The sequence below is a fragment of the Alosa alosa genome, chromosome 17 (assembly GCF_017589495.1).
Source record: "Alosa alosa isolate M-15738 ecotype Scorff River chromosome 17, AALO_Geno_1.1, whole genome shotgun sequence".
NCBI classification, from domain to species: domain Eukaryota; kingdom Metazoa; phylum Chordata; class Actinopteri; order Clupeiformes; family Clupeidae; genus Alosa; species Alosa alosa.
The window spans coordinates 25405888-25428193 of NC_063205.1; the positions used below are offsets into that span (position 1 = coordinate 25405888).

The 22306-nt window shown below is 42.2% G+C and overlaps 3 protein-coding genes across 5 annotated transcripts in view; 1 reads left to right on the forward strand and 2 right to left on the reverse strand.

Annotated features, from left to right (window-relative positions):
* Positions 1-3533: 3533 nt before the first annotated feature.
* avpr2l (arginine vasopressin receptor 2, like) lies at positions 3534-4813 on the reverse strand. Its single transcript, XM_048267606.1, has 2 exons — positions 3961-4813; positions 3534-3732 (listed from the first exon to the last, which is right to left on the reverse strand). Exons 1-2 carry the CDS (start codon positions 4811-4813, stop codon positions 3653-3655), a joined length of 933 nt encoding a protein of 310 aa, XP_048123563.1. The 3' UTR covers positions 3534-3652.
* A 5756-nt stretch (positions 4814-10569) lies between these two features.
* Positions 10570-22306, forward strand: part of pnpla8 (patatin-like phospholipase domain containing 8) — a 27875-nt gene continuing 16138 nt past the window's right edge. Inside the window, exons 1-8 of one of the 3 annotated variants that reach the window (XM_048268077.1) lie at positions 10570-10848; positions 14193-15434; positions 15729-15878; positions 16364-16515; positions 17422-17516; positions 17847-18018; positions 18172-18229; positions 19224-19418. In XM_048268077.1, the coding sequence (XP_048124034.1) occupies positions 14499-15434; positions 15729-15878; positions 16364-16515; positions 17422-17516; positions 17847-18018; positions 18172-18229; positions 19224-19418 (1758 nt within the window). In that variant the 5' untranslated portion in view covers positions 10570-10848; positions 14193-14498. The remainder of the gene's footprint in view (positions 10849-14192; positions 15435-15728; positions 15879-16363; positions 16516-17421; positions 17517-17846; positions 18019-18171; positions 18230-19223; positions 19419-22306) is intronic. The other 2 variants (XM_048268078.1, XM_048268079.1) reach the window with 2 other exon arrangements.
* akap14 (A-kinase anchoring protein 14) lies at positions 11372-12314 on the reverse strand. The gene has a single exon (XM_048268080.1). The coding sequence runs from the start codon at positions 12179-12181 to the stop codon at positions 11666-11668; it is 516 nt and encodes a 171-aa protein (XP_048124037.1). The 5' UTR covers positions 12182-12314; the 3' UTR covers positions 11372-11665.

Below are 22306 nucleotides of genomic sequence, written 5' to 3' on the forward strand. Positions count from 1 at the left end.
TATCTTGTATCTGTCAGGTTTTGTATGGATGATTAATTTATTGCCTGTGCATCATGTTATACAGAAGCCCGTAAATGATGCAGTGATGTTTGCTTTTTTCCTGGCACCCCGGATTTATCTTCTACCCTACGGCAGGCACGGTGTCCTTGCCAGGGTGCTGCTCTCCTGGTCTCCCTGGATGAGAGTTTGTTTAATCCTATTTCGGCGCCCTATCTTGTGCAGCAGCTGCCCCGGGCTTTGGGCTTTGGACTGTGGTGGTAGAAGCCGACATGGAGAAAGGTTTTCCAGTGTCATTATGAGGCTGGCTTTCTGCTGGTTTTACAGTTCCTTTCGCATGCAAGAATGGTCTGTCTCACAGTCCCGTGTGTGTGTGTGTGTGTGTGTGTGTGTGTGTGTGTGTGTGTGTCAGTGTGTGCGTCTATGCATACTCTATGCAGTGTTTCCCATACATTGACTTATTTATGGCGGCCCACCACAATATCAACACTGACCACCACACAATGATTATCAATGTTGTACTATTTCAATTGGATGGAATTCTTTCATTGTAGAGCTATGTGCACCTTTGTAAAGCCTCTACTTGTTTCTCTGTCTCTCAACGAACCTACATGCATGTTTAAATTTTTCTCTGGTAAACCGCCAGAGCTGTTTGAGGCTAATTACATAGCTGGCTCATTATTGTGTTTTTCTTAGATCCACAAGAAGAAAACAGAGTTTAATGTCTTGGAATTTAAAAGCTTACTTGAACAGCGGTTAATTACAGTGCATGAAAATGCACTGTACTGTTCTTCCTAGGCAACTTCAACTTATTATTATTATTCCGCTTACCACTTTTTCCGTACGCAATCTCTCAGTTTAACTTAGAAACTTCGTTCAAACTTTGTAACGTAGGTCTTCAAACGGACCAAGCTGCTATGTCTTTTCAATTTTGAAACTTTTATACTTTTTAAACTATTAAAGAAAAACTTTTTAAAAATCCCCTTAGACTTAACATTGTGATTGTGACATCACAATACGGCTATTAAGCAATTAGAATCCTATGCCAGGTGTTCAGGCCACCTGCAGCCTCAGGCTTTAAGCATACAATCTGGGTCAATTAAGACTACACATCCTATTCAACTGTTTCCTCTGCCCAAAACTGTTTCAAAATAAAAGTCCTCACTACAATAATCCACTGTTAAACAATTTAACCCATTAAACTACTGAACTTTTTACATTCAACTTTTAAACGGTCTACTTTTAAACTATCATTAAACTATCTATCTATTAAACTAGCTGTCTATCAACAACTTTTAAACTATCTACATTCAGCTTTTAAACAGTCTACTTTTAAACTATCAACTTTTATTAAGCTATGCAACCACCATGTCTGTTCTAGGATCACCGCAGTAACCAGCTCTGTATTACCTATTTTAACTATACATGATATTTTACATCACAACTTTTGCATTTTCATGCACTGGTAATTCCTTGGGAATTGCGTTTCTAGTTGCTAAATGGACTCGCTCAGAGGAGAGGGACCGGAAACCAGGGCAAGGGGCATATAGCTTGAGGGGGCATTAGCCAATGACAATAGACAATAGTCACAAAAAAGTGAAGATGCATACATGGACAACGATACATAAAATCAGCAGTTTAATTATATTTTATATATACAATACATATATATATATATATATGATGAGTATATCAGTCACGATCGACACAATCAATATGCCAATATGTCTTAATGTGAAACCGGGCGTTAAGGTTCTGATTTTAATGCTCAAATTAATAAGCTACAAACTAAGATTTTACAACAAATTGCTTTTGATATATATATGTATATATATATATATATATATATATATATATATATATATATATATATATATTCTACACAAGCTATACATCTTGTATAGCTTGTATAGAGGAATAGTTTTTTGCCAGATGAGATGGGAAATGCTGTTTCATAACTTGGCACCTCTAAATCTTAGAAAATTGTCTTTTAGGGGGATGAAGAGCAGCAGACTGCCAAATGCCAAATTGAATAAGAATGAATCTGAATTAGCTATAACTATAAATTAGCTATAACTGCCCTCATGACTCATGTGAACAAATAAAAGGAGGAAAGAAAAATGGATGGTCTACAAAGCATTCCTCCATCTCTATGGAAACCTCACCCATTCTAATTCTCAGTAGGTAGTCAAAATATAATGGGCATGAAGTGCCTTTCCCTGAAAAGCCAAACCAACAAGCTTCAATTTTGCTGCTACGCTACTTGAAGGTAATGACAGTGATTACTGTGCAGGCTAGTATAGCTGAGGAAATCTTCAGCTTCTTAGATCAGTGGGCCAAAACACGCCAGGGACGAACAGCCGTGGATATTAATCACCTCTAGTTGGAGAAGTGTCCCCATGATATTAGCAGATACAGCATTGGAAGTCGTATGATGAGACTGTGGAATTCTAACCCGCTATCTTCTCTATAGTTATGTCTTCGTCATTACTCAAGGACCTTCTGCAATAGCACAAGTGTCATGAAATGGCCTTAACTGGGGAATGAGAAACATTTTTGTAAAGCTAATTATCCCATAATAGCCCAGTCTGATACGCAGTAATAGGGTAAATTTGGATTTAAATCGCCTGAGGAACTGGCAGTTGTGTAGAGAGGGCTCGGCTGTGAGGATGCATTACTGATAAAGAGGGCCTTATGCAAAAAACACAAACATGGAAATGTCACAACAAATTGTCCAAAAATACCATTAAAAATGTTGCATTATAATGTTTATAATGAGTGGTGTTTATAATGAGTCTTTGAAGTAAAGTGTTATATGATGCTTGGAAATTGTATTGATAATCAATTGAGAGTTCTCAGTGAGACACATTTGAGCAAGAATCTTTTAAATTTGTTTTGGTCTCTGGTAATATATTTTAAGCTTTTATTTATAGTCCAAAAAACTATACAAGTCTACAAGTAGTGTCATTAACAATGGTAATAGTAACACCAATAACTGCTTAATACCAAAATCTTTTTTTACAAGCATGGAAAAAGATATGGCTAAAAAGGCCAAACCAGAACAAAGCACAGAGAAAACAGACAGGTTATGTTTACTCCATTCTACCATACAAGGTGCACACAATAATAATACAGATAATATGTATATTTAAAGTCTATTTATTTTACAGCACATTTCTGTCAAGAGCCTAATGCGATTGACAAAAATCATGAAGACACATCAAATATGTAATATATAATAATTGCATATAGCCTATATATAAATTGCATATATACAATATGATCAATATGACAAATAACAAAAAATGCAACAAGAAGTCACACTCCACTGCTGGGTTTATTTTCAGCTTCACTGCACCCCTCTGCTTCTGCCGAAGTCTTGCAGTACATGGGGTGTTTCTTACCACAGGACCTATACCACACATTAACACTGACAGAATACATTCATCACACACATTAACATGCTTTGAACATGGCGTCCAGCTGGTGCAGAACATGGGTCATTATTTGAGTAGACTAAAACTGCATCACCCTGTGTGACCACCATGAAGACTGATTGCACTTAGTCCAATCAGTTCAAACCTGAATATCAAGTAGGCCTACTCTCCAGCATAACACATTCTGAGGGACCTCCGAGTCCCAAATCCCAGTCTGTTTAGCTGTAGTATTGGTAGATCCAAGGATTGGTGCAGCTGTTGAGACTGGCCAGCAGCATGATAATAACAAATACTGGACCTGTAATTGCAAAAGAGAAAATAAAGATCAATTAATGTCAATTAATAGTGAGTATAAGCGTGGGATTGGGAAGTTAAAATACCCTGTTGACAACTATTTCACTAGCGCACAATTTATGTTTTTTTTTCCCCAGGGATTTCTTTACTTGTCATTGTTAAATTGAAGGTCCCTACTACATGCAGTGTTTTTGAAGCTACAGTGAAAGCATCAGTTAGTCTCAGTACCGACCCTGAGTTGGTGCGCTTGGGCTCCAAGCTGACCACAACTGGACCACGAAGAATGGTGTCCAGCATATCGAGTATGCTAGGATGATAACAAATGTCATTTTGATGGTCTTCAGCATTGCGCTCGAAACCCCTCTGGGATAGGAGCGTCCATCCCCAGTCGCACCCTGTAAGGTTTTCCTCTTCATGTTGAAATAAATTCCCGTGCATATCCTTAATTGACAGTACAATAGGATAATTGCGGGCAAAAGAAACACCGACAGAGTAATCCAGGTGATGTATATTCGTTGTCCCCATGGCTCAATGAAGGTTGCCCAACAGTCGTATAAGTTGTCTTCGAACCTTTGAAGAGAGAATATGAAGAGTTGCGGAGTGCTGAATATCAGTGAAATTAGCCACGCTGCTCCGATTGCCACATACCTTCGAAACGAGCCTTTGAAAAACGACACCATGGGTTTACACACGGCGTGGTACCTATCTATCGTCATAGCAACTATCATATATGTCGAAGCGAACATACCTACAACTTGGAGGTATTTTACAATTCTGCATAAAGAATCCGAGCCTTTAAATCCGTGCGTAATCTCCATGGATAGCTGGGGAAGAACTTGGAAAAAGGCGACCATCAAGTCAGCGAGACACAGGTGGAAAAGAAACAGCTGTGTCCTGGTGTTTCTTTTGCGCTTCTTCCAAAGCGTGAATAGCAGAAAGAAATTTCCACAAGCTGCAAGGACAAAAATCGCTCCCAAAATCCCAGCTTTTACAAGCGCAAAACGCCCTCCGTTTTCATCTGCTTCTCCAAACTGTTCCGGTGAGGACGAATTGCGGTTGAAAGTGTGATTAAATGTATTCGACATGATCACGACAGGCGAGAAACGCTGATTCTTGCTGTCTTTCTTATGTCCTACAGTAGGCTATGTGATGAGGTGGAAAACATTCCAACTCCGTGGTGGGGACCTGCGATTGCACACATACGCATTGGTTTAATCCTTGACTTGACTTGACTCACCACAGACACATATTTGGGTGTATTACTAGCTCATTGCTCTGACACTTTGGGTCACCATTAATGTGGTACCTTTCCTTGTTTTCATGCAGTTTATTCACAGTTTTAATAGCTCAATGAAACCTAGACTATAACCATTCCTATTATCCGGAAGCATCACTGAAATCTCCCATCACAATCAATTGTTCTTCTTTTGGTAATATTCAGGTAAATGAGCCAGTTTTAAATTGTTTGGAAGTCTCATAAGTAACACGCAATATCAAATTAGATATTAACATACAGGTATAGCTTAATATCAAATACCAAAAGTAGTCTAACTTTAATGATCATGTCTGCTTTATTAATGCTAATCACAACACTAATAGCATTCACTGATTACAAAGTGGCACTGTAAAAACATTAGTGTCCGATATGTAACTTCTATTACAATCCAACATTTCTGTTATATCCAACATCTTTACTTCTGACACAATCCAACATCTCTACTCAATGTTCCAACAAACATCTGTCACAGCCTAACATCTCTAAACAGTCCAACATCTTTACTTCTGTCACAATCCAATATCTCTCTACTTACAGTCAAACTAACATCTTTGCTCTTGTGTGTGTCACAATGCAACATCTCTCTACAGCCCAACATCTCTATTTCTGTCATAGTCAAACACTATGGGGCAGTCGTGGGCCTACTGGTTAGGGCTTCGGGCTTGTAACCGAAGGGTGGCCGTTTCGATCCCCGACCAGTAGGAACGGCTGAAGTGCCCTTGAGCAAGGCACCTAACCCCTCACTGCTCCTTGAGTGCCGCTATATAGGCAGCTCACTGCTCTGGGTTAGTGTGTGCTTCACCTCACTGTGTGTTCACTGTGTGCTCTGTGTGTTAACTAATTCACGGATGGGATAAATGCATAGACCAAATTCCTTGTATACGCAAGTATACTTGGCCTAGAAACCTGATTAACATTTACATTTGTTTACGGTTTACAGTGTAAACCAACCTCCTCTCACTCTCTATGGGTGCTTAGTCAGTCAGAGGTACAGTACTGCAGGATGAGGTGAAAAGAGAAGCAGGGTCAAATGAACATAGGCCTACATCTTTCAGTATGTAGAACCATACATCCACATCCAGATCATTTGGGCCCTTTGACAGAGAATAACTCTGGGCCCCCCGATAATATATAGTATTATTATTGGGGGGGGGGCTCTCTGGGGGCCCCCTGTCACAGTGCTGGCCCTTAGAATCGTCCTAACCCCTGCTTTGGCAACTTAACACAAAATATGTCAGCCAAATGTAATGTGATGTAATGTAATGTAATGTAATGTAATGTAATGAATCTGTGTATGTGTAAAGGCGTTTTCATCGAATTATAGTAGTGAAGGTGTTCACTGTTCATTTGACTTTTTCCCCTTTTTTCTAGTGTTAGCACTCTGTGGTGACCTCCATATCTATGATACACATGCTGTGGTACCCCTCTGTGTTTGTTTATGTCTCCATATGCCAGAATGTGTTCATCTTCAGTGAGCTTCAAGATTTTACTTTGATGTCTGGGTACATAACATGATGCAGCAGACGGTGTGTATTATGGCTGTGAACATCTTGTTGTTTTACCACCAACACATTTCCATTTAAACTTCACCATCAATTTAATAGGATGTAGGCACACACACACACACACACACACACACACACACACACACACACACACACACACTGTAGCCTTTACATAGACAAGCCACTTGTGACATGGAAATCTTAAAATTAAATATGTGTATTTTTCTCTCTAATGCTCTAAAGGTTTCGAACTTAAGGTTTCGAGCATAATGCCATGTCCATATAGTCTTTTGAGACAGGGTAATTTTGTATGGTCTGGTCTAAAGAAAATAATGTTAATGCTTTAACATGCTGTGCTAGACTGTCATAATGTAACCTTTTAGGTCTGTGTTCTGAATTGTTAGGTCAAGTGTTCATGATCCTTTTTAGAGCAATCACATTACAACATGCGCTCCCCCATCAGCATACAGTAGATCTCTTTTTGCCACCCATTTTTAAGGTCCTAAGTTAAAAAGACACCTTGACACAAAGACCGAAGCACACAAATGGCAGATGACACAAGTCCAATAAAACCACCTCAGCCATGAAGGGATTGAGTGTAGGTTATGAAAGAGATGTCAGTGTAGGATGGCAACCAGGCAGCAGCCTTTCATAATGGTAATGCACCGTTCTTAGTGCACAGTAGAGCACAGGGAGTGAATATTACCCAAGAAAGGGCACACTTTTAACATCAAGTCACTTGGGCCCTGAAAGGGCTGCCCAGTAGGGTGGCTCCACACAAATCTTTAAGTTTTGAAAGAGCCTGCACAATGGCAGGCAGGGATTGAGGGATAATTCACTCTGTCAATCACCTCAAAGGAGTGTGGCTGTGTTCAAAAAACAGACTTGCGTTTTAAATCTATGACAATTTTGTTCACTTATCTGAATAGGCGCGGGGATTTCACAAAAAATAACTCATGCAAGGCTGTCTGCTTTCACACACAAGTGCTATACAGCATAATTGATTCGAAGTGGCAACGCTAAATTTAGAGACAGACTCACAAGGCATGGAATAATACATTTTTAATAATTCTTGATTGGTCTCAGACACATCATTTACATTGATGACAACAATAAATAACTCTCTACAGTCTTCCTCAACAGGACTGCTAATCATAAAGCTATATCTCTCAATCCGACACGCACTGCCTCTAAGTACAAACGTATAGCTGTGAAGAATGGGGCATTTGCATGTTGCTATGGAAATGAGGGAAAGATGCACATGCTTGTTTGTTGTTGATTTATTCTACAAATAAGAAACACTGACATGGAAGCATTCCATTCATTCTCAAAGTCAAAGTCAAAGTCAAAGTCAAAGTCAGCTTTATTGTCAATTTCTTCACATGTTCCAGACATACAAAGAGATCGAAATTACGTTTCTCACTATCCCACGGTGAAGACAAGACATATTTTACCAATTTAAGTCCACAGACAAACATAACATTCAAGTAAACAAAAAAGTAAGTAATTAAGTAAATAAGAGGGCACATATAATAATGAAAAAATAAGAGCAGCAAAATTTGGTTGAAATTGTGCATAGACAGTCAATAAAATACTAGTGCAAAGTCAGGCCAATAAAAGGCTTGGGTAGTTCTGTTTGACCTAAGTAATAAAGTGGCATAGTGGTGCAAGTTATGTAAGAGCAGCAGAAGTGTTGTGTTTTCAGGACAACAACACCAAGTTGTAAAAGTGTACAAGTGTGCAAGTGTTCAAGTGTTCAAGTGTGCAAGTGGAGTAGTGCAGGCTGGCCATTGTGGGTTCAATGTCCAGGATGTTATGTAGCTGAGGGTGGAGGGGGGAGAGGAGGAGAGAGTTCAGCATCCTTACAGCTTGGTGTATGAAGCTGTTGGTGAGTCTGGTAGTGCGGGGGGCGCAGGCTTCTGTACCTCTTCCCAGAGGGCAGTAGATCAAACAGATTGTGGCGGGGTGACTTGCATCACTCACAATTTTGGTGTGCTTGGGTGTGGGTGGGTGGTGTGAATGTCCTTCAGGGAGGGGAGTGAAGCACCAATGATCCTTCCAGCTGTGTTCACTATGCTGCAGGGCTTTCCTGTTGTATTCAGTGCAGCTTCCGCCCCACACAGCGATACAGCTGGAGAGGATGCTCTCAATGGTGCCTCGGTAGAATGTGGTCATGATGGCTGGTGGAGCACTTGCTGCGCCTGAGTTTCGTGAGAGGAAGTACAGGCGGCTGAGCTCTCTTAGCCAGTGATGCAGTGTTGGTGGTCCAGGAGAGGTCTTCACTGATGTGCACCCCCAGGAATTTGGTGCTGCTCGCTCTCTCCACCACAGCACCGTCGATGGTCAGTGGCAGGTGTTGGGTGTGACCTCTCCGGAAGTCAACAACAATCTCTTTGGTCTTGCTGACGTTTAGCAGGAGGTTGTTGTCCCTGCACCACGTGGTCAGATGGTCGACCTCCAACCTGTATTGAGTCTCGTCGCCCTTGGTGATGAGACCCACCAGAGTTGTGTCGTCAGCAAATTTCACTATGTGATTGTTGCTGTAGGTTGCAGTGCAGTCATGCGTCAGCAGGGTGAAGAGCAGCGGACTGAGCACGCAGCCTTGGGGGGCCCCTGTGCTCAGTGTGATGCTGCTTGAGGTATTGTTGCCAACACGTACTACTCTCTCTCTCTACCACATCCCAAGATAGAACTTCATCCCAGTTCTTTTATGCTGGGATGAAGTGAGGATGTGGAGAAAGAGGTAAAAAGGAGAAACAGTCATACCATCTCAGTGTGTGTATCAGCAGCTAAATAAATGTAAAAAGAAATCACATCGAATATAGGGGTTTACAATTAATCTCATGGGACCACTTTTGCAATCTGGAAATGATATAAAGAATGCGAGGCAAATTGTGTGCATCATGGAACACGTTTATTGCTAAAATTTCTGTCTCTGACAATTAGGCCTACTGAGGCAAGATCTTGAAAAGACCCCTTGGGGAATGAGACATGATGAGAGGGGGAAATGAAATGAACATGTTCTGTCTGTGTAGAGAGGCACACAGCCTTTGGCACCCAGGGCACCTGATGGGAGCTTATTGTGAAATGTGATTTGCAATTATAAGGTGAGTCATAATTCCACAATAGCTGTGCCAGTATCAGAGCACAAACTCCCCAGGGCTTGTTGAAATGACCTAGGAATATGGAAGAACAGAATATCTGTTTTGGTATAAAGCTTTTTTTACTGGTTAGTGTCTGGAGCCTGACTTAAATGTGTTGGTCATAGGTTACATTTTTGACTAAATGTCATTTGTGGACTGAAAGTGTGTGGTCTACGGCAAACTATTTGTCTGATGAATGCCCTTCTTCAGGTTCCATGTATGCACATTTGATTTAGGGCTAGGATCCTGTTTAAATGTCTATACAGATGTTTCAATTACCCTGCTTAATGCTTAACAATATAGGATGTTTCATATCCTGTAACAGAAAATAGCACCACATGCCCAGTCACAGGTTTGTCATGGCCTTCATGCCCCAAATGTAGTCTGATGCCATCTAGTGTTCAAATTGGAACACAACGAAAACAAGATACATATTTTTTTTTTTTTTTTTTCATTTTTGATTGAATGAATCTGTCTGCCAATTACATTGGTTGACTGAGTGATTGACTGATTTGACTATCAGACTGATTGACTTGCTGATTGCTGATACAACAGTTAGTAATTCAATGCACTTGAGATATTTTAAAAGGTTGAAATGACACGTGAACTCAGTGTTAACATTGCGTACACATGGGAAATTGCTAGTTTGAAACGTCTTCATTAAATCAACAGCTATTTAGTTAGCAATCAGGTTGAAGATCAGGTGTGACAATATTGCAGTAAATATCAAAAGGTCAATTAAGGGTGCCATAGTCTACCATCATTAGGGAGAAAAGGATACTGGCTAGGCCTGCATGCAGTTTTTGGCCTCTTCTTCATTTCTCCGTTATTGGTTGTGTCCAATAATTTAGCACATCATGTCATCATGACCAATACTGGACAAGATAAGATAAGATATGATGCAGTAGTTTTGAAGCTTGACAACATAACGGATTTGCCAAACCTTGCATCATGTGTAATTAAATGGGAGTAATGATAAGTCACTCTGAAGCCAGCACACACCCATGCAGTAAAACGTATGGGTTAAAGGTATTCATATACACATTGGGAAACTGGCGTTTGTAAATTTGAATGGACGATACTTGACGTGGGCTACGTTGACTACGTTGGCAAGCTAGCTGGCTTGGAAGCTGACATCCACCTGCATCCAGAGGTTTAAGCAACGTCTTCTCTGATCACCGTTAAGGAGCATGGAGGTATATTTTGATCACACATTATTCTTAACGCATTGGAATTGTTGTTGTAAGGGTCCCTTCAATAACGTTAAATACTGTTAAAGCAATGTGAAGTTAACTGTCTGTGAAAAACTGTCGATGTGGTAAGTTACTAGCTAGCCTACACGCATGAGAGATACAGTGACATTAGCATAGGTAGCTGATCATCAATCAGATAATGACTTTAACCTTCTTTGGAGAACTGACAGTGAATTGATGTTAGAGAGCTCAAAGTCAGTCGAACCATTACAATAATGAAATATTTAAAGCACAGAGATTTGGATAATTTAGCTAGCGCTGGACCAGTTTAGCTTGCATTAGAAGTGCAACGACGTGGAATCGAGGATAGCTAACGGTAGCTACACTATTATTTATTTCCCTTTGGGGATCAATAAAGTATCTATCTATCACCACCAGAGCATCCTGTTACATGGAAAGTATGACTTTATCTACACAAAACAATATAATTGCTTATCCAGCCATATTTATTAGGCAACAATTACTGCGGCGCCAAGTTGCGTCCATTACGACTAACGTTACCCTTCGATAGCAGCGTTTTGTTATAACGTTATAACAATCTTTGACAACAGTTAGCTTGAGTCATACAGTTTAGTGTTGACAACATCTTAAGTTTAATACAAAGAAACATTTAGTATACACATGCCGTTTATGTCAGGCCCATGGGCGTTAGCTTATGTGAGGAAAAGCTTGTTGACATGTTAACTGTTAGCTAGCACTAGTGCTAGCTGTCGCCAGCAACAATGATCAGTCAGTTATTATTTGTTTTGGTGGTGTCAAGTCAGAACTTGACCGTGTCTTGAAGAAAAGCCTTGCTCTCGATGACGTCCTTTAGCCACTTCTCCCTGAACCTCGTCTTTCCTGGACGATATATCAATCTGTTTGATTCCACGAAGAAGTAGACCTCCACCGGTAGTGTTTGTGGTTTGATTTTTGAGATCTCGATGACGAAGAAAACACAAGCTGTTCCCCTAGGAATTGGAGTTCTTCGAGTCGGGACGCTCCACTGTACTCTGTAATTATATTGTTTATGATACTCCAACTGAATCTCATGAACAAATTCTAGACTGTAAAGCCAGCTAGAGTCAATCTCCCATGTGCTAATATACTCTTCAATTTGTTTTTTTCCGATATCAACAGTGAAGTCTTTGCAGGTTACCCAATCAATGTTTTTCATCTTGTAGTCAGACAGGGCACCTTGGTCCACTGGCCTGCAGCCCACGATGGTCTGTGCTGTTTCAATGACATTTTTGACGAGTTCGTTTGCTCTCACAACTATATCGGATGAATTCTCCATGACGGTCCGTTAAAGCAAAGTATCGGTATTTAGCTTCTAGCTCTTGAGATTTTAAGTTTCAGGTATTGCAGACTTTATCGGTTAGCGTTATCAGCAGTGCTGTCAGTTGCTATGGTGACCGTAAACAGGTCATTTGGGTCCTAGTCAGTGACCGCACATGACAGTGGTTTTACTTCAGTAACTTCAAGTTTTTTTTTTTTTTTTTTTTTTTTTAAATTTTAAATGTACGGTGCAAAGCTGCATCATATTTTATAACGAAATGGTCAAATAAAATCAATTAATCAAGTCTAATCTTGATTGATTGCCTTAGCATATTGGGTGTGTTTGGTCAAGTCAAGTCAACTTTATTTCTATAGCACATTTAAAAACAACTGAGTTGAACCAAAGTGCTTACAAACAAACATAAAACAATGACAATGGTACAACAACAATATAACATGGGGGGAAAATAAATAAATAATTGAAATAATACACAAATTGGTCATAAATAAAATAAAGAGAGTGTGTGTGTGTGTGTGGGGGGGGGGTATTAAGGTAGATTAAAAGCTTGGGAGAAAATGAAAGTCTTTAAGTTAGACTTAAAGCAGTCAATGGTTGGAGAGGACTTAATATGTACAGGTAGGCTATTCCAGAGTTGGGGGGCAACAACAGAGAAGGCTCTATCACCCTTAGTCTTACATGTGTTTTGGGGATATATAGAGAAGATTCTGAGATGAAGACCTAAGTGATCTTGGAGTGCTGTAAGGAATTAGTAGGTCACCTATGTAACTAGGTGCCAAACCACTGAGGGCTTTGAAGACAAAAAGTAAAATTTTAAACTTAACTCTGTGCTCCACAGGTAACCAGTGCAGCTTAGCCAACACAGGAGTTATATGCTCACGTTTCTTAGAGCCACTTAATAATCTAGCTGCTGCATTTTGAACTAGCTGAAGTCTGTTGAGAGTGGGTGGGTCAGGCCTGCATATAATTAATTACAATAATCTAGTCTAGAAGTTATGAAAGCATGTATAAGAGTTTCAAGATCGGAGAAGGACAAAAGTGCTTCAGTTTTGCAATGGTTCTTAACTGGAAAAAGCTGCCTTTGACCACACTATTTATTTGCTTATTAAAATTTAAAGAGGAGTCAAAGAAAACCCCAAGATTCTTTACTTCACTGTGGCAGTTTGCAGAGAGAGGTCCTAGTGCATTTTTCAAGATAGAAACATCACTTGGAGGGCCAAAAATAATTATATCAGTTTTACTTTTCGCTCAGTTGAAGAACATTTTTTGCCATCCAGCATTTGATGTCACTGAGACAGTTAAAAATATTCTCCAAAGAACAAATGCCATTAGTGTTAACAGGCAGGTAAAACTGAGTGTCATCTGCATAGCAGTGATACTGAATGTTATACTTTTTAAAAATTGAGCCAAGGGGTAGCATATAAAGAGAGAATAAAAGAGGGCCCAAAATGGAACCCTGAGGAACACCACACTTTATAAGGGCAGAGGAAGATGAGAAATTGCCTAAACTAACTGAAAATGATCTATCACTAAGATAAGAAGAGAACCATTGCAGAACAGAACCCTGGAGACCAACTTCATTATGGTCAATGGTGTCAAATGCTGCACTCAGATCAAGAAGCACCAAGAGGGCGCAAGATCCAGAATCAACTGCTAAGAGGATGTCGTTTTGGACTTTAAGCAAGGCCGATTCAGTGCTGTGCAGAGATCTAAAACCTGATTGGAATTTATCACATATATTGAACTCACTCAGATAAGAAGAAACCTGAGAGAGGACAACCTTTTCTAGTATCTTTGACAGAAAAGGTAATTTAGAAATAGGCCTATAATTCTTCAGGTCACTGGGCTCAAGGTTAGGTTTCTTAAGTAAAGGTTGCACAATTGCACGTTTAAAACCTGAGGGGACCACTCCATTGGTTAGTGAGTGATTAATTATGGCCAATACAAGAGGGCAGATGATGGTAAAAACTTAGAGATGTAGCCTAATGTAAATTTTTGTCTTTATTTTCAGACGTCCAGTCATGATAGAATCATGTCAAGATCCTGTTGGAAATAAGGCATAAAACAGGTCTCTATAAAACGGTGGATAGTTTTTGCAGAAGATCCTCAGCCATCTCTTTGTGGATTTTTCCCCAATGGAATGCAGAGAAATAAATAGTAATTCAGCTACTTCAAAGAAGAAGCATACCTCTCTATCTGTGAAAAGATGCAAATCCAACAGCCAAACCCATAGCTGGGTATCAGTGATGGAGATCTGAGGCAAGACAAACTGTCTCATTTTAATTGTCCCAGTGCAGGCTCTTGGAGTAGCTGACGCATGTCCCGAATCAGGACCACGCTGGACACCGTCTCCAAAGCAGTCAGCGGAACGGTGAGTGGAACTGACTTCCTCTCTAAGATCACAAGGCTGAGGCCCGGCACTACCACCACTGCCACCGTTGGTGCCGTGGAGGTCCATGTGCCCAGCCCTGGTGACCAGGAGGCAGCAACTGTTGCCGTGACCGCAACGGCAGTTCGATCGGCCGTCGCCATAGAGGAGCCTGAGCGAGAGAAGATGCACGAGAAGGAAGTTCCGGAGCAGGCGGAAGCGCCTCAAATCCAGGCAAGAGAGAAGCTGAAAATCAGCCTAGCCTCTCAGGCCGGCACTGTGTCGTCGTCGGTGGCCAAGCAGACCTTCCAGCGCTTACAGCCGGCTGCGTTCTCCACCAACATGGACGAGACCTACAGCCACCTCTCCCAGCACGTCAACACCTACTTTGGCACTGATGCCCCCCCGGATCCAGCAGAGAACCAATGGGCCCAGCAAAGGAAAAGCCAAGAACCTTCAGCTCCCGGGCCTCAACTACACCCGTCTCTGAACCAGGAGCATATACCGGTCCTGATGCCTGTAGCGGGGAAAATGCCCATGCAGACTTCCCCTGATTTGCCCTCTATCGAGCACAGTAGCCCCCCTCCTACCACCCCTGTTGCCCCCAAGCCGGAGGATGTTGCCCCAGTGCCCCCACCCTCCCCCAGGAGGGGCATCAGCCACTACCTCTCCTACCCCAGGCCCAGCGTGCAGAGCTTTGTGGGCAGCTACATCACCCCGCTGGTACCCAAGTTCCGTTCGGCGGACTCCCAGAGTGCCTCGGGTAAAAAGGACAAGCAGCCGGCCGCCTCGGCCCAGATGGCCTCACTGGAGGGGAAGGAGAAGAGCAAAGAGGAGAAGGAGGCGGAGGACAAGGCCCAAAGACTGCTGTCTCAGAGAGAGAGGGTAGGTCGTCCACAAACCCACCACATCTGTACTGAGTGGCCATCCATACTCCTCAATTTCCTTCTTTAATTAATTGGTAATGCCTAATAATCAATAATAATCAGTTATGATCAAATAAGTGGCACTAAATCACACTGTATCAGCATCTTGCCAATACACAGTCCTACTTGTGTGTTCAAGTTCAAGTTCACATACGTGGTGACAAGTACAAATGCAGTGAAATGGAGACATATACAGTATGTATATGTATTTACATTATATACTGTATATATTATATATGTTTGTGTTGTGTAGATCATAGCACGTGCGAGTGTGGACAACAGGACGAGGGCTCTGGTGCAGGCCCTGCAGAAAGTGACCGACGTGAAAGTCACCGTGAGCCGAGTGGAAGACCTCAGCTACCATCTAATGGATTTCCCAGAGACCAGAGGGGTGGCTGTCAAGGTAGGTGTGTGTGTGTGTGTGTGGGCGAGAGAGGTGTGTACGTATGTGTGAGTGAGAGACCACAGTAACTGGCCAATACTGGCACATTTTTGAACTACATTTCTTTGTGAATAACAAAGATGGAAGCATCAGTGCATTTTATTCTCCTAACAAAACAAATCTATAGGGCTCCTGGGCACACGGACTCTGTAGGAAACAAGCAAACTGTTGTGCTGGAGCCTAACTCTCCCTGTGCCTCTCCCCCTCTCTCTCTATCTTTCTCTCTGTCTCTCTCTTCCTCTCCCTTTCACCCTCTCTCTCCCCATCTTCCTATTTCTTACTCTCTCGCCCTCTCTTCCCCTCTCTTCGTCTTTCCCTCTCTCTCCCTTTCTCGCCCCCCTCTCTCCATCACCCTCCCTCTCTCACCCTCTCTCTCCACCTCTCTCCCTCTTTCTGCCTCTCTCTCCCTCCCTTCTCTTCCTCTCTCTGTCCCTCTCGCCCTGCAGGAGCGAGTGATCCCGTGTTTGCTGAAGCTCAGGCAGGCGCGGAACCCAAGCCTGCAGGCTGCGGTGAGGCAGGCGCTGGCCGTGGTGGGCTACACAGACCCGGTCAAAGGTCGCGGCATCAGGGTGCTGTCCATCGACGGAGGAGGAACCAGGTGTCATGAAAAACATTTACATTTACATTTAGCATCTTTATTTGCCATTTTTGCTCAGGTACAAGTACATGTGCGTCAGAATTCTTGTGCTATCAATCACAAAAATAGTAATAACGATATAAAGAACACAATATAAAAACAATGTATGAACACAAGATACAGATGATAAAGATGTATTACTTTAGCAGACTCTTTTATCCAAAGCCACTTACCAAAATGAAGAATAGCATTAAAGCTACAATGCAGAAGAGATCTTGGTAACAATAAATACTATCACAATAAACACTACCACCAGAGTCCAGAAGTTTTAATAATCAGTTTCAGTTACCAGTAAGTGCATGTTCAGTATAATAGTTTGTTAAAAGTGTTGGAAGGTTGTTAGAAGAGTTGGGTCTTCAAGAGCCAGGATGGAGGATAGAGGCTGCACACCAGATATTGCTTCCGAAAACCTTCAATGTTTTATTACCTAGCTGGATGGTATCATGCCGCAGTAATAGAACAGTAGTATTGTACTATATTGAGATGTACAGTTGTATTTAGGCTTGCATGTACAACCATGCTTGTAAATGAAACCGTCATGGATGTTTGTTTTCCAAATCAATTATTTCCATGCTGAAGGGATATGTGTTTAATGAGGGTGTGTGTTACTGGAAACAGAATGGTTACAATAGGGGCATGTATCTATGTAACGTAAGGGCATCTAACAAAAGCCTCAAATTAATCCTTTCTTTGATTTATTCTGATGAATAAATGAATGCAAACATCATTCATTTATTTCTTTATGTTTATTTTCACCAAGGTCATGTCTTTTAAAACATGTCTTTCGCGACAGTTACTGTAATGTGGATTCTTTTGATTGCTGTACATGCATGTTGATCTCACATTAACCCACTGGATGTCTTTCAGGGGTTTGGTGGCTCTGCAGACTCTGCGTAAGTTGGAGATCCTGACAGGCAAACCCATCTATCAGCTGTTTGACTACATCTGTGGAGTCAGTACAGGTAGAGCACTCTACTGTTAAAAACCCATCTATATAGTGATTTTAAAAATATATATATATATATATATGACTGTAGGAGGAGAACAGACATAAGTTATTTATTCTATCTTTTCATTGCTTTTATATACACACACACACACACACACACACACACACACAGTATAGATAGATTAAATAACTTATTATGTCTGTTGTCTGTTCTCCTCCTACAGTCATTTTTCTTAGCTTAGCATTTGTTGCTTATCCGAAAAGCAGTCTGTTGTGAAATTTGTTCCTGTAGAGCCCTGTTCAAGTGACCTCTAATGGTTAACCTTTGACCTCTGTTTTCTAGGCGCCATCTTGGCTTTCATGGTAGGGGTGTTCCAGATCCCCCTGGACGAATGTGAGGAGATGTATAGGAAACTGGGTTCCGATGTCTTCAAGCAGAACCTCATTGTGGGAACCGTGAAGATGGGATGGAGCCACGCGTACTACGACAGCGAGATTTGGGAGAACATCCTTAAGTGAGTAGTGCTGTGGTCAAAGGATATTCCCCTTAGAGAGAGAGTGTGTGTGTGTGTCTGTGTGTGTTTCTGCTTGTATTTGACCTGTCTGTTTGTGGAGGAGGTATCTTGTGGTGATTGCATGTGTGTGTTTTTTGTTTGTTTGTTTTTCAGAGAGAGAATGGGTGATGGTCTCATGATTGACACAGCCCAGAATCCGAAATGTCCTAAGGTAAGTGCCAAATGTCATAAACAATAATTCCATCCAGTACACCAGTAGGTATTTTTTTTTTTTTTACAGCCAAAGTAGTTCTTGAAAGAACTATTTATTTTCAGGCGATCTAACGGCTCCTACACACAGTTGCGTTCCGTCAACGCATGCCAGTGGGTGTTCCCGACGGAAGCCATGCAAACATGCAAATGACTTGAAGTATAACCGTAATTTGATTGGTTGGTGCCATCCGTCGATTGGCTTGATTGGCCGGTGCCGTCTGTCGGTGCAGCAACAGCTGAACTTCTCAACGTGAGCGACGGGAAAAACGTGACGCAACGGACCCACAATTCAGTTTGGCAACGGATGACGTCAGCCCATGTAAAGTGAATGGGATGCATCTCCAGCAACGCAATGCACGCAGCTGTGTGTAGGAGCCATCAGTAAAACATGTTTTTAGAAACAACAGTGAATTGTCCAATGAAATAGGATAGCTGGTCTTTAAAATCATCTTCGCCATCTCCCACATACATTCTCCAGAGTCAGTAGACTGTGTTGCAGGGTTCCCACGGGTAATGGAATTTCTGGAATATCATGGAATTTTGGAAAGTCTATTCCAGATATGGAAAGTCAGGGAATTTTATAATTTCGGGGGCAAAGTCATGGAATATCATGGGATTTTGTAGCAGTTCAAAATTTACTTGCCGAAATACATTAATACAAATATATTTCCACTCAGAATTGGTGTATATCTGATTATTAGCTTTACTGCTTGCTTGAGTAGTTGTGGTTAGTCCAACTTTGTTTATACAATGCCCATTTATTCATCTTCCACATTAAAAAAGTAAAAGATTCTTGAACGCTACGCGACTGTTCTGAAATCTTTGGTCGGTATATTGTACCATTTATTATATAGAAGGTCATGGAAATTCAGATTTTTTGTCAGGGAAAGTCAGGGAAAAGTCATGGAATTTTACATTTGTCTTAGAGTGGGAACCCTGGTGTTGTCCTCTAGGTGTCAGCAGTGAGCACGCTGGTGAACCGCGGCCTGCCTCTGAAGGCCTACGTGTTCAGGAACTACAACATGCTGCCTGGTGTGCGCTCCCACTACCTGGGCGGCTGCCAGCACAAAATGTGGCAAGCCATACGCGCCTCCTCCGCCGCCCCGGGGTTCTTCCAGGAGTGCATGCTGGGAAACGACCTGCACCAGGTGAGTGGGACCACCGAGTGGGACGTGTGTGTGTGCGTGTGTGTTGGTTGGTGTGGGTGTGTGTTGGGGGTTGTCAAAACAGGCACTTGAGGTTGCAGAGCACTGTTGATAAAAAAAGTCTGTAACAGTTTAATCCAAAACAGTGTTTCCCATACATTGACTTATTTGTGGCGGCCCACCACAATATCAACACTGACCATCACACAATGATTTTCTATGTTGTACTACTTAAATGGGATGAAATCCTTTCATTGTAGAGCTATGTGCACCTTTGCACAGCCTCTCCTTGTGTCTCTGTCCCTCAACAAACCTGCATGCACGTTTAAAGAAAACATAAAAAATCCTGCAAGGATTGTTGTTGGCAGAGAAGACGACTGGCTAAATCGTGATTAAATCTGTTAGCATCATAACCATGTTGCGCAAATTTGTTTAAAACTGTGAACTCCCCGTCACCTACCACCACAAATAGAATTCAATTCTGTGGGAAATACTGCAAAGCGACTTCCAAACCGCTACCCCACCACCAGGGGGAGCCAGTTTTGGCAGAGGGTGCCATATCGTGGTATCTCATAAGATAAGCAGAGCTGCTGAGCTGGACTGGGGATGTTGGACAGCAGCACATTTGAAAACCCTTGTCAGTTTAGGTCTGCCCACTTAGAGGGTCATGGTGGCACGTTAAATGGGCCTCCATCAGGTAAGCAACTCCTGTTGGTGTGAGGCCTTTCAGTCCTGGGCCTGGACTCTTTCTTTCTTTCTTTCTTTCTTTCTTTCTTTCTTTCTTTCTTTCTTTCTCTCTCTCTCTCTCTCTCTCTCTCTCTCTCTCTCTCTCTCTCTCTCTCTCTCTGTTTCTCTCTCTCTCTTTCTATCTTTCTCTCTCTCTCTCTCTCTCTCTCTCTCTCTCTCTCTCTCTCTCTCTCTCTCTGTTTCTCTCTCTCTTTCTATCTTTCTCTCTCTCTCTCTCTGACTCGGCACATTCTCTGTGTGTCCTTCCTATTTAGTTTTGTCTAGTGCATGCTTGGTTCATTATTTTTTTTTTTTTTTTTTTTTTTTATGTTTGTGGCATTATCAATTAATACCAGTATGCATGTTAGAAATGTCCACATTAAAAATAATTGGCCAGTCACCCATCAGCTCTTTAAATCTCACTCTGGGTTGTGTAAATTCACCAGTTCAGATGCTGTTGACTCCAACAACTCCCTTTGCTCCTTGCCCTCCCACCCACTGGTGCCTATTCTCTTGTCTATATATAGGTAGATTGCTCTGAAGCAATTAGTCTCAAACAGGAACACCTAGCTCTTTGTCCTGAGATCAATAGCAGTTAGCTAAAAGTGCCTTGCCTGGAAAAGCCTCGCCAAGGCCACTTTGAAAGAGAACCCCTTCCCAGTAAGGCCAGCTGTCCCTGTAGGGCTCTACTGCAGTGGCCTTTGAAGCAATACAATCAGTTTATTTATTTATTTATTTATTTATTTTTAAGTATATTTTTTGGGGGGGGGGTTTGTTGCCTTTATTTGGATAGGACAGTGAAGAGTGACAGGAAGTAAGTGGGAGAGAAAGATGGGGTGGGATTGGAAAATGACCGCAGGTTGGATTCGAACCTGGGTCCCAGTGGGCACTCGGACCCGTAAATGGTACGGGTGCTGTAGCCTGCTGCACCACAGCGCACCCCCACAGTCAGTTTATTTTACCTCAAAATAACGGCTTCAGACTACCTCTGATGCTGCACTGTAACATTGTTGATTGGGCAGGATCTTGACTCTGGTCCCCCCCCCCCCCCCCAGGAGAGGTAATCACGGCAAGTTGTCCACTGATGATTAATGTTCTCCACATACTGGTTTGGACAATAACATTGCTGCACAAAAAGTTTCCCTGCGTAGCATCACTTTTACATAAAAATCAGGAGGGAGTTGAAGCTAATTATAGTCCCTTTCAGAGAGATGAGATGTGTGTGTGTGTGTGCGTGCGTGCACGTGTATGTGTCTTGACAGCCGCAGAAATAGCATCAAACTTTAAGCGTCTTTTTCTTTTGGAGGACGTGGCGTCATCAGCTCTAAAGTGGACTGATTGTCTTTCTCCTCTTCAGGGAGTATTTATGGAACAGACTTGCTCAGATATGTCTGCTGACACTCCATCCCGAGTTGTTTGTTGATGTTGTTGTTGTTGTTGTTTACATAGAGACTGACTCAAGGGCATCTCAGAGGACCCACTGGGTCTAAAAGAGGACTGGGCCTAACCCTTGCTACATCTGTGCCAAAACCATCCTCCTGATTTGCAAAGTAATCCTGTGCTGCACACTAAATAAATAATGACTGATGCCTCTGTGACAGTTTTCGCTTTTGTGATCATTGAAACACTCCCAGACAGTCTAGTCTGATAGTTAGAAGTGAGGACAGACACTGAGGTTTATACCCAGGTCCCGAGGAAGCATGCTCTCCGATTAGATTAATGACTCACTGTGAGGTCATTCTCAAAGAGTAGCATAAACAGCTGTCCAAAAACGTCACTCACTCTCTCCCTCATAACGACTTATTGAGGCTAGCCTGGCACACTCACTCATAACGGTCTGCTGTCGCTAGGCTGGCACAACTAGCTAGCCTGGCACAACTTCATGTTAGCATTAGCATTATCCCGGCATTAATCAACCCTCACCTCCTCTGCCTCAGCCACCCACCCGAGATGCACTCAAGGGGGAGCCAGCCGTTTGAAGGCAATCCGAAGCCAAGCCCAGCCAAAGTCACAATGTCCTCTCGCTGGGGCAAAAAAACAAGATTAATCACCCCAGCCCTCACTTTCCCCCTGGTGCTGTCGGAGGATGCGTCATACGCCAGCGTCTGCTCCTGCGGCTCGCCACCGGCCTCACACGGGCTCGTCCACAAAGTGGCCCTTGTCTG

What these genes read in the sequence shown, in the direction of transcription:
- avpr2l (XM_048267606.1), bottom strand. Translation starts at nt 4,813, where the DNA reads ATGTCGAATACATTTAATCACACTTTCAACCGCAATTCGTCCTCACCG. An exon ending in CCCAAGCGCACCAACTCAGG is followed by an intron (nt 3,733 to 3,960) that starts GTCGGTACTGAG and finishes TTGCAATTACAG; the next exon opens with GTCCAGTATTTGTTATTATC.
- akap14 (XM_048268080.1), bottom strand. Translation starts at nt 12,181, where the DNA reads ATGGAGAATTCATCCGATATAGTTGTGAGAGCAAACGAACTCGTCAAA.